Source organism: Pollachius pollachius, assembly GCF_949987615.1.
Source record: "Pollachius pollachius genome assembly, chromosome: 3".
Taxonomy (NCBI): Eukaryota; Metazoa; Chordata; class Actinopteri; order Gadiformes; family Gadidae; genus Pollachius; species Pollachius pollachius.
This window is the reverse complement of record NC_136936.1, coordinates 15,606,353-15,618,817: the sequence shown is the minus strand read 5'-3', so window position 1 is coordinate 15,618,817 and position 12,465 is coordinate 15,606,353. Positions and strand designations below refer to the sequence as shown.

At 44.7% G+C, this 12,465-nt stretch overlaps 1 protein-coding gene across 2 annotated transcripts in view; it reads left to right on the top strand.

Moving 5' to 3' along the window:
• Nucleotides 1-12,465, top strand: part of grik4 (glutamate receptor, ionotropic, kainate 4) — a gene marked incomplete at both ends in the record, with an annotated part of 135,275 nt that overhangs the window by 24,709 nt on the left and 98,101 nt on the right. For both annotated transcript variants that reach the window (XM_079731830.1, XM_079731829.1), the window contains 2 exons: nucleotides 741-905; nucleotides 7,114-7,211. In XM_079731830.1, the coding sequence (XP_079587956.1) occupies nucleotides 741-905; nucleotides 7,114-7,211 (263 nt within the window). The remainder of the gene's footprint in view (nucleotides 1-740; nucleotides 906-7,113; nucleotides 7,212-12,465) is intronic.

The window sequence follows — 12,465 nt, the reverse complement described above, 5'->3', positions numbered from 1 at the left end:
CTGAACAGCGAAGGCATCAGACAGAGGATCATTAGCTTTATCCCGCTTAGATGGTGCTAGTTATCTTTATTATTCCCACCGTTTTATTGTGAACAGACCATTTAGTTTGAACATGGTTACTCGCCAATTACGCTCCTTAAATCCCATAGCATTGTGCTTCTCGTCATAAAAGTTGGCCCATGAGTTTATTAATAGTCTAAGCCAATACACATGCTGTTCGACTTATGTACATTAATGCATTATAACGCGGGACAACATATATAAAGCGAGATGATATTTATTGAAGACCCCGTTCTTGTCAAGGAACCTTTATATAATGGTTCTTCATTGGCTTTGTTGTTTTCATTTATTTTCTTATATGATTATAAAAAAAACCAACTGCTGTTGCAAAAGTTCCTGTCATAAGAGTTCACACCATCTAAGGACGTTCTCTTTTCGTGGTTTTGTTTTAACAAGCAGAAGTTCACCGTTCAATGGAATGTGTTCAACTTTAAAAAACAACAACTTTACCATAAAATACAGACACACATATCCACATTTACTGATAAAACAATACCCAAACCACATCATGCTCATGACATAACCTTTTATTGATTTAGTGTAATGGGTACAAATATAACAAGCAAAGGTTCACAGTTCAATGGAATGTGTTGCACTTTCTTTTGTTCAACTTTACCAAGTAACACACATGCATACAAAAACACAAACTTAATAATATCCCTCTATGTGTCGCCGTACAGCCGCCATCCTCGATGACCCGATGGAGTGCAGCAGAGGTGAGCGTCTGGCCATCACGCTGGCCAAAGACAGCATCAACCGCAACAGCAACCGCTCCACCACTGGGAAGCTGGAGGTGGATATCTTCGAACTGCTCCGGGACAGCGAATATGAGATGGGGGAGACAAGTAAGTGTGTAGTGTGTGAATGTATGGGGGTCTATGTGTTTGTGGGGGGGGGTCTGTGTGGCACATGTTTGTTTCGGGGTGGTCCTCGTGTTTGTGTGTTCCTTGGGGGGGTGTGTGTGGGTGGGGGACGGGGAGTAGGAGTTCTGTGTGTATTTTTGTGAATTCAGTGAGTGGTTCCTAATAGGGGAAGAAAGGCCTCAAAAAGAAACATGGCTCAGTAATAAAACAAATTAATTGTATTTTTTTTACAATTTTAATAAGGCCAAATGTGACTTTGATTTTGAACGCAGCGATACGCTTGTTAATTTTACGACTATTGTGAACAAAGTCAAATAAATGATTGAACCTTGCTGACAGATGTCACATTGTAGTGTGAGGACAACAAAACAATCGATCCTACATTGACGGCGTCGGGATCCTACATTATGCAGGGTATCCGCAGAGAAAGTATTAAAAGGTGATGAATCAATAAATCAAAAGTATTAAAAAAGTATTTTCACGACTTTACTAAGTCTTACATTTTGAAGGTATTTTTTCTGAATTCGCTGTCCAAGAGTTTGTAATAATAATAATAAAAAAATATTTTATATAGCGCCTTTCAGGATGCTCAAGGTCGCGTCACAAGAGTGAGAGGTGGGGGTGTGTGTGTAGGCAAGTGAGTGAGACTGCAAAATGCGCAAGGCGCTGGGTGGGGTCGTGAGTTAGAGGCCATAGGCCTCAGAGAAAAGGTGTGCTTTGGTGTACTTTTTGAAAGACTCCACGGAAGGGGCACAGCGGATGTTGGGAGGGAGCTGGTTCCACAGAGTGGGGACGGACACGCAAAAGGCCCTATCCCCAAAGGTCTTGAGTCTCCTGCGGGGAATTGCCAGCTGGTCCTTGTCAGAGGACCTGAGGGACCGCAGGGGGATGTAGGGGTGGAGGTGGTCAGAGAGGTAACGGGGGGCCAGAGCATGAAGGGACTTGTATGTGAGTAATAGAATTTTGAATTTAATGCGAAACTTGACTGGTAACCAGTGGAGCTGCATCAGGGTAGGGGTGATATGCTGCCATGGCTTAATGCCAGTTAAGACCTTGGCAGCTGAGTTCTGCACATATTGCAGTCTGTCCAGGGTTTTAGAGGGGAGACCAGTGAGTATGGCGTTGCAGTAGTCCAGGCGGGTAGAAATGAAGCAGTGGATCAGGGTTTCAGTAACTGAGTCTGAGAGTGAGGGTCGGAGTCGTGCGATGTTCTTCAGGTGGTAGAATGCAGATCTTGTGACGTTCTTAATGTGGGACTGGAATGATAGGGTGGGGTCCAGCATGACACCCAGGTTGCGGACTACGGGTGATGGGGTGATGGAGCAGCCATCCACTTCCAGGAGTAGATCACCAAGCTTCCTGAGCAGTGACTGGGGGGCCACCACCATGAGTTCAGTTTTATTGCTGTTCAGTTTGAGGAGGTTGGAGGTCATCCAGGTTTTTAGTTCTTGCAGTCAGTTGATGAGTGGACCAGGCGGGAGCTGAGTGGAGGGTTTGGTTCTGCTGTATATTTGAGTGTCATCAGCATAACAGTGGAAACTGAGACCGTGGTGACGAATAATTTGGCCAAGGGGGAGCGTGTATATGGTGAAGAGGAGAGGGCCGAGCACAGATCCCTGCGGTACGCCGTGATTGACGAGCCAGGGTGGATTTGGCATCTTTCAGGGTGACATATTGTTTGCAGTTGGAAAGGTATGACTGAAACCAGGAGAGAGCTGAGCCCCTGAGGCCGATGAGCTCAGCGAGATGGCTAAGGAGGATGGAATGGGACACTGTGTCAAAGGCTGCAGAGAGATCGAGGAGAATGAGAATGGAGATGAGGCCATTGTCGGCGGCAGTGAGAAGGTCGTTGGTGATTTTAGTGAGGGCGGTCTCAGTACTGTGTCGAATTCTGAAGCCTGATTGGAGGGGTTCAAAGAGCTCATGGTGGGACATGTGATGTTGGAGCTGGGAAGCCACTGCTCTTTCCAGGATTTTACTTAGGAAAAGAAGGTTGGAGATCGGACGATAGTTGTTCGGGTCGTCAAGGTCCAGACGTCAGGATGGGAATAACTGCTGCTATTTTAAAGTCTGAAGGCACCACACCAGAGTCGAGTAAAGGTTCCTAAAAACATCATAAACGTGTAAAAATGAATTTGTTCCCTTAAAAAACAAAGATAAACCGGTACATAAAAAACTACGCTATTGTGGGTGCGTTCGTAAACTGTCTCCGAGAGCGCCAGAGTGCACTCGGAAATTCACAAAGTACGCTCTGGCGCTCCCAGTGCATATTACGAACGCACCTATGTCACATGACGATCTCAGCGCGAAAAAACGGAAGAGAATGCTTGGTGAACGGTCAAGGGGAAGTGCAAGTTTGCGGAGTCCTGGCTTGACAAGCCGGACTTTAAAGAATGGCTGCAGCCAGTGGAGGGGAATACCAAGGAGGTATATTGTAGAATGTGCAAGAAGAGGATTAACATCGTGTCTATGGGAATTAAGGCATTAAGGTCCCACATGTGTTGTGCTAGCCACAAAGCCGCTGCTAGCCGCCGAGAGCGGTAGCTCTCCATTGCTGCTTTGTGTGCACCACCACAACCTAGTGCCGTCACACTACCACCGGCAGCCGCACCGGAACCTAACGTTACGGCTACGACCTCGGCTCACTCTGCCGAAATTAGGGTGGCGCTGGGCGGCACGGCAACGCTGCGTGCTGAGGCGTTGTGGTGTCTCCACACAGCGGAGAAACACCACTCGCTGAACAGTAACGAACACTTGGCTGACGTTTTCAGGGCCATGTTTCCCGATTCAGACATAGCCAAGACTTTTGCTTGTGGTAAGGACAAATCTGGTTACATTATACGATTCGGCCTAACACCATACTTCAAGCAGGAGCTCATCAACACAATCAACAAGGCTGGCCAGTTCGTCTTAATGTTTGATGAGTTGCTCAATAACAAACTTTTCGAGTTATTATCCCAGCCTATTTTGAATTATGTTGTACCATAGTGGTCTCAGTGGTCTGTAGTCTTTATCACAAACTAAAACTTAACAGTTTTAGTTTGTGTGTCACTGATGTAAATGGTTGCATATTGAAGTGGCGGTGAGGTATTGAAAAATATTGGGATGGTCTTGAAAAAGTCTTTAAAAGGTATTACAATTAGCTTCAGGATTCCTGTATATACCCTGTTATGTCTTGGCTCCGGCTGACCTCTGCAGGCTTTAATGGACTGAACAAAATACCTTTTCATTTAAATTAAAAACTAATGTTTCAATAGAAGCTGAATGTGTTGGAGGGCAAACAAATTACGCTATTACATTCATTAGAGCTATTATTTGCTGCTTATCATATTTGTTGCAACACATGTATTTTACAGGTACATGTGTGTGGTAATGGATTATAGAAAAGAGAGAGAGTTAAATGCACACACAAGAATTTGTACAATAGTCTCCCTCTAGGAAAACATTCTCCCACTAAGCCATAGCGCCACACATTCTTTCTTAAAGAGGATGTTCAATTGTTTTTACAAGCTTATTAATAATAAACCTTTGCATTGTGACATGATGATTTCTAGAACATTTTATCTTTCATTTTGGTTTGGATTGAACAAGGGTGGCAAAACACATCACCTTGTGTTCATCCATGTGATGGGGCGGGGGGGACAACCACCTGTCGTCTCATCTAATTGGAGGAAATGTTAGGACAGGTTGCCTTGAAAAATGTGTCAAAAAATCATTTGTAAAGTCAGTCACATTTATTTGATCAATATTTAAAGTCACATTTATTTGATTTGGAGGTTATATAAAGCAATTGTTTGAATACTTCTTTTCAATAGAAATAAGCCAATTTCATTTGCATGGTTTCTTTAATGCAACAAGATGGGTGGAAATGCTTTTCTTCACATAGATGGAACTGTTCTTGCACCATTTTTAATTGTCTGCCAAAAAACTTGAATTGAATAACTGAATTTTTACTTCTGTTTGGAATATTGGCCTTACTTCCAATGAAACTCGTGATAAGAAAACAGGAGACATACGTTTGTGCATTCGCTGTCAGGAGTTTGTATTATTAATGTTAAGGTCCTTGTCGTTAATCGAATAGCACCTCTTTATATTTAAGAAATCTGGTTATACCACAGTCCCAAAAAGAGCCTTTTAGTCCACTGCTGCTGGTCTTTTAAACGTCCCCATGGCCCCATGAAATATCATCACACCACAATTTATAAAGAGAGGGAAGCTTGCTCTGAGGGATCTAAAAACTATATTATGTAATTGGAAGTCCTCTTTTATCTGTCTTTCAACCCTCTGCAATGTGTGTTGCTTAATTAGTTTTTGCTCCCTTGTCTTTTTTGTTGAATTTTTCCTATATATTATTCTCACTATCACTCAGGGCAATATTACTAACACTCAAACACCTACACCTAAAAAATTGCTGTTCAATCAAAGTAGTAGGCAGGCTCAGATCAATGCTGCTGAGTCCTGATAATGGGCTTTAGGCAATGTGACCTGCTGGCCTGGTTTTTTTGTGCACAATCCTTTTCCAACGATTCATTAAATTATTAGAGTTCTTGACAATGTAAGTTAACAACGGGTCAAAGACTGAAAATGACTGCCAAGAGGTGAACGAATACAAGCTGTTGAATTGCTCTACTCCCCCTTCTGCTCTCACATACACACAAACACATTTCAGGATTAAAATCCATCCAGCCTATGTCTGCCCATGCAGCCACTTTGTGTGTGTGTGTGTGTGTGTGTGTGTGTGTGTGTGTGTGTGTGTGTGTGTGTGTAGTCCAGAGGGCTCAGGGAGCCACAGTGTGTGTTCATTCCATGCAGGCCCCATAGGTGACAAAAGGGATTATATATTAATCATTCGATTCACTGCTTGGGGATTAACTTCCAAAACTTGGAATCCCAGCTAGTTCATGCATTGAACTGCTTCAATATCCCACAAGCATAATGTGTACACATGCAAAAATGCATGATAGATTGTCCATTGACGCTCATGTCATTGCCTGCACACATAAAGATACACAGGTTTACACACAAAAAAAACTCCACACACACACACACACACACACACACACACAGTTGTGACTGACTTTGACAACATTGACCGTAGCGGTTTTATTTAAAGCCTGGGATAAACAAACAACAAATTGTGTTCCATTTTTCTGTTTGCAAAGTAAGAGCCTGGGGCACACGTATTCATGAATGAGGAAATATTAATTTATTCCCAAAGGCAATTTTTGCATCTATAAAAGCGAGGGGAGGGGGGGATTGTATTTGTTGGTTTAATAAAAACGGAAAGCCATTCATGTTCCTATCAGCAGCTCGAGGAACGACATCTCCGCTTTTGAGATTCTTTCCCTCTCACCTGACTCATCTGTCGCCGTCTTTATTTCCCTCGCTCTATATGTCAGTCAAATGAAATCCATATTCATATGAAAGATCATGCGTCTTGATGAGTCGCGCTGTGATGATCAGCAGTGGAATAAAACAGTGTTGTAGTCTTCTATCCCGTTGAAACTGATCTCTAATTTCTTCACCGTCGCAGTTATGGCAAAGGGAAGCGCCAGGCGACACACAAACTCATTAACAGCCTGATTATCAAGTCTTCTGGGTAACGGAGACAGTAAATCAATGAGGCAGTTGTAGACATAAATCGTTGAATCACATAAATCTGCTAATTTGCAATGTAAGCTATTTGTCCACAGAGTATTAACTGTGAAAGCAGAACAGCCGACTAATAGAAAATGGCTTTGTGTTAAGTGGTATGTTGCAACTACAGAATAGAGAAGCGGCTTCAACTATACCAGCCTTAGGGAACTGGGTTAGATCGCTGATGCCTACCTGTCCTTACGTCAGTTACCTAACCAATATGTTGCTTTCACATGAGTGTGAAAGTGAATGCTGAATGATTAAAACTCAAATATCCAATGTCACATTGCCATTTTCAACTGAGAGCTTATGACAATGCCTGACATCACAATAAAATGACTTATGTGTAATGTACACACGCTGTCAGGAGTAGAGCAGTGCTCGCTATGGCTGCCGTCTGTTATAATCTAGAAAATAATATAGTCATGGATGGATATCAACACAAAGGACTTATTAAGAAACCTATTATACTATGATCATTAACATTAATTCTCTCTTCCGGTTTGTCTCTTGTTTGACCTCTTCCCCCACCCTTACCCTACTTTCCCTCCAGTGTGTCAGATCATGTTTAAAGGGGTGGTGGCAGTCCTCGGCCCCTCTGCTAGTCCTGCCTCCAACTCTATCATCAGCAACATCTGTGGTGAGAAAGAGGTGAGTGTCTATTTGTTCACTCATAAACCCCTCTCAAGCCCCTCCCTCCACCCTTCCAACCCCGCCCTCCACCCCTTTAACCCTGCCCTCCACACCTCTTACCCCGCCTTGACCCCTCTTACCCTGCCTTCCACCCCTCCAACCCGTCCCTCCACCCTTCTAACTCCTCCCTCCACCCTCTAACTCCTCCCTCCACCCTCAAACCTCTCCCTCCACCCTCTAACCTCTCCCTCCACCCTCAAACCTCTCCCTCCACCCTCTAACCACTCCCTCCACCCTCTAACCTCTCCCTCCACCCTCTAACCTCTCCCTCCACCCTCTAACTCCTCCCTCCACCCTCAAACCTCTCCCTCCACCCTCTAACCTCTCCCTCCACCCTCTAACCTCTCCCTCCACCCTCTAACCTCTCCCTCCATCCTCTAACCCCTCCCTCCACCCTCTAACCTCTCCCTCCACCCTCTAACCTCTCCCTCCACCCATCTAACTCCTCCCTCCACCCTCTAACCTCTCCCTCCACCCTCTAACTCCTCCCTCCACCCTCTAACCTCTCCCTCCACCCTCTAACTCCTCCCTCCACCCTCTAACTCCTCCCTCCACCCTCAAACCTCTCCCTCCACCCTCTAACCTCTCCCTCCACCCTCTAACCTCTCCCTCCACCCTCTAACTCCTCCCTCCACCCTCTAACCTCTCCCTCCACCCTCTAACCCCTCCCTCCACCCTCTAACCCCTCCCTCCACCCTCTAACCTCTCCCTCCACCCTCTAACCTCTCCCTCCACCCCTCTTACCCCTCCCCCACCCCTCTACACCCTCCCTTTAACCTTCTCACTCTTAACACTTCCTCCACCCTTCTAACCCCTCATACCCCTCTAACTCTAACCCCTCCCTCCAGTCTTCTAACCCCTCATACCCCTCTATCTCTAACCCCTCCCTCCAGTCTTCTAACCCCTCATACCCCTCTATCTCTAACCCCTCCCTCCAGTCTTCTAACCCCTCATACCCCTCTATCTCTAACCCCTCCCTCCAGTCTTCTAACCCCTCATACCCCTCTATCTCTAACCCCTCCCTCCAGTCTTCTAACCCCTCATACCCCTCTAACTCTAACCCCTCCCTCCAGTCTTCTAACCCCTCATACCCCTCTAACTCTAACCCCTCCCTCCAGTCTTCTAACCCCTCATACCCCTCTAACTCTAACCCCTCCCTCCAGTCTTCTAACCCCTCATACCCCTCTAACTCTAACCCCTCCCTCCAGTCTTCTAACCCCTCATACCCCTCTATCTCTAACCCCTCCCTCCAGTCTTCTAACCCCTCATACCCCTCTATCTCTAACCCCTCCCTCCAGTCTTCTAACCCCTCATACCCCTCTATCTCTAACCCCTCCCTCCAGTCTTCTAACCCCTCATACCCCTCTAACTCGAACCCCTCCCTCCAATGCTCTTACCCCTCATACCCCTCTAACTCTAACCCCTCCCTCCAATGCTCTTACCCCTCTGTCCACCTCTATAACCCCTCCCTTCACCCCGCCTTGACAATCCAACCAGGCCCCTGTCTGTCTGGCTACATCACCAACCAGAGATCGCACAGCAGATTTCGAACTGACGGCTATTGGTGGTTTCCTGGTTAATCCACTTGTTAGCGGAGATGATGAAATACCTCCAGTGCCGAATCCCGACCCGGCCATGTGATTCCATCCTGGTTCAGATCTAAAGAGCCGCTAAGCATGTCCTCCCTTCCACTCTTCTTGTTAGCTTGTAGTGTAGCGCCTGTTCAGCTTCAGGGAGCCTAGCAGGCATGGCTATTAGCATATTATCACTGGGTGCGGGCAGGTGGAGGTGTATATTGTTGTTGTTATTGTTGTGGTTCTACTAGAGTTATCCTGATGGGGAGTCATGATCGGACATGCTTCACGGACGCAATTATTCAACCGGCGGTTGCAATTCCGATTGCAAAAGTAATGATCAATGGCAATTCTGATATTTGTTATTCCAACTCTAAAATGTTGGCTGAATAACTTTGAAGATGTAGCAGAAGCTCGGTCAAGGTTTGGTTCACTTTGGACACCAGCCAGCATGACTCAAGATTCACATGAAGTTTATTCTGTCAGGTGTCAGATTTGAATTTTATAAGTTATATATTTTGAGCAGATCCATCATCATTATAGGTTTCTTACAGCTGTAGGTCTATGCTTTGTATATTGGTACATATGTACTGCATATTAGTCTTTGCACAGATGGGAAGTGGAGAGACATCAAACGGCATGTCAACTGATTCTACAAGACCCAAGACTGCTAAGTTATTATATTATACCCAGCTAGGATTTCATTTTGCCACATCAATATCACATAAATAGAAGCATATGAGGCCAGACGTGGTAATGTTCTCTGACACATTATTCTTGCTAATGAGGGATCAGTCTGAGTTCCGCTGGTATCCAGATCGGGCCTCCCTGCTGCTCCCTGGTGCAACAATGAAGACACGCTTGTGTGAACAAATCCCACTGTTTAGCTTCACTGAAAAAAGATTCTTCATTCGTCATTAGGCGATTCACAGCGCATTCCCAGTAGTGTTTACATACGTTGCTTTCATCGTAACCACAAATTAAAGCAATACACAAATATATATATGGATAAGTTAATCATACTGTGGGAAAACGAATCCAGTAGCGCGCAATTGTCTAACTTTATGCAAAGTATCATCGTGTCCTTGGCAGCGTCGTCGTCAGAAGCACCATCACCATCATCATCATAATCCTCATCATCATCATCATCATCATCATCATCGTCAGCTTTATTATCTGGGGCGGGAAGTGGTGATGCTTTTGCCCTTGGCACTTCAAACGACTTATTCCAATATAAATGTATTATATTGTTATTTTTTTCCCTTACTCATCACCATAACCTTTTTGTACTTAAACACTTGAACAATTAAGTGGATTGAAGGGAGATTGACAAGGACACCAAATTTAAGTGACACCCCCTGGAGAAATCCATCAAGCCATGGTGGCCTGAAAATGAAAGGTTGATTAACGGCTTCCCCATCTATCTTAATCTGAATACATTCGTTGGTCCAACCACTTACCATTCTTCATTGGTTTAGATTTTCAATAAAATCAAGAGTGGTTTTGAGTGTCAGAACAGCTATCATCCAGCATGAGAGTCATCCGACAGACAGCGTTAGACCGTGAATTCGGCACACAGGCCAACAGGTTCCTGCAAACAGCCAAGGGGCTTGAGAATATACTCATCTCGTGGAATGGTTGACGCAATGGCTCTGAATGTGGCCCCCTGCCCACAATCAGCATGTGCACACATTGTGAGATAATGCATTGCAGCGCCACACACCTCATCTCTCTTCCGGCGTTACATACCACAGATGTTGGCTATCCCCCTGACCAGTTTCCCCAAAACACCGGGCTGGGATTTGCTAGGGACGGAGCATGCTAGGCGATGGCCCAATCACCCACCAGTCAATCAATCACTCTACTAGGTCTGCTGGCTTCGTGATGGGGGTGGACAGAGAGGTGAAATTGGGCCCATCTGGACACGATAATGCTGACTAATAGAAAAACAGTAGCCAATACAGAGAGAAAGGCATAACCACATTGTACAGGTGGTTTGATACTATCCAATGTGGAAAGTAATCCAACGCTTTGCAAAGGCATTGATATTTGAGGTTGGTGGAAAGAGGTTCTTGTTTGAATCATTGAGGCTTGAAACTTAAAAATAATTCGGTCCGTGCTTCCTTTTCCAAAACACTGCCTAGGACGCATAGAACTCATGGTTTATGGATCTCAGAGCATGCTAGCTTTGAGCGTGTTCTGCTATTCTGTTATATGTCATTGCTTTAGGTGAAGAGACAGAACTTTGGTGCTTGTTCACTCAACACCTTTGACTATGTCAATCATCGGTTGACTGCCATGGGTTTCATTGGTTTTGTTCTTTTAGATTTGACTATTATAAACATATTAATAATACACATCTCTCTAATCAGGGCTGCTAGCTAACAAATCTCTCAATTGTTTACGTCCCTGTAGCATTTGCTTTCACGATCGGCTGCTATGAAGCCCTTAAATGTACATTTAATTCCATGTATTTCCTCAGTTTCATTCTCTCCTAGAATCATCATTTATGGTTGACATTTTGGAAACAAGGTTAGTTTTTACTAATTGATGCCCATTACCTTGTTGCCCTGCAGCCAAGAGGTAGCAGAACACAGACACGGCTCGATCGCTGTATTCCACCGCTGGCGTTATTGACTTGAACTCGCTGGTGAACTCAAGCATGGCTTGACAGACAGGATGTGTGTAGCTGGATGGGGGATTAAGGTGTGCTGGTCATTGGCAAGGCTAAAGCCCTTGAGAGATGAAGTAATGAGATTTTTTTCCCCAAAACTTTTATAGAAATGGGCAAACAGATGCAGGCACACATGCATATAAATGAGATTTGACGTGCCAGCTGAAAATATGCAGAAAATACAAGGAAACTCATTTAAAACGCGTATTTTGAATTCTATAGGAACTCCCCCCTTGTTGAAGGACTATTGTACTTCAGCGCTGGATAAATGTGTTTTACCGGTGTGGAAAATTCTACTCATTCCCCAATTAAATGTATCTGTGACTTCTGTGATATTTTTTTTCCGAAAAGGACTTCAGGGTGCTTTACTTGAAAGCTAATTAACTCAGAAAAATCCTATACCGGGGTTTGGAATAAGCAATTACTGGACACAACCAGGAGACAAAGCCAGGACACAGTTGATTGCTCATGAATGCTTGTTGGGCAAATTTGAAAAGCTTTCATCGGGATTTTAGAGGCCAAGGTTTGTTTATAGGTGCAGTGGTGTCGTTTGCATGGCTATTGTACCACGGTCTTCATGACCGTGCTGCTATTGAACCACCCGCATGAGTGCATGTCCACGCGCTTGTCCACCCAGATATGCAGTGATCCACTCTCTCCCGGCCTGCTGTGTATTCACAGCATGTGTTTAGGATTCTTGTTCAGTTTGTGTACAGCTGTCAAATCGGCTTTCTATTGAGTGTGTGTCTGGTAGCTCAGCGGCATGAGATGTTTTTTTTTGTTATGTGGACAGTTCTTTTTTAGCACATAAAAATGGTGAGTAGGTTAGTTTCAATTGCTTTTCGGCTATCATGCTTGAGAAAATGCTTACCCCCAAAAGAACATAATAAGTTCAGCCTCTGTTTTCTTCCAAAAGTGCCTGTAGCAATCAACCAAGCCTGGATCTTTGTTTACCAAACACTGC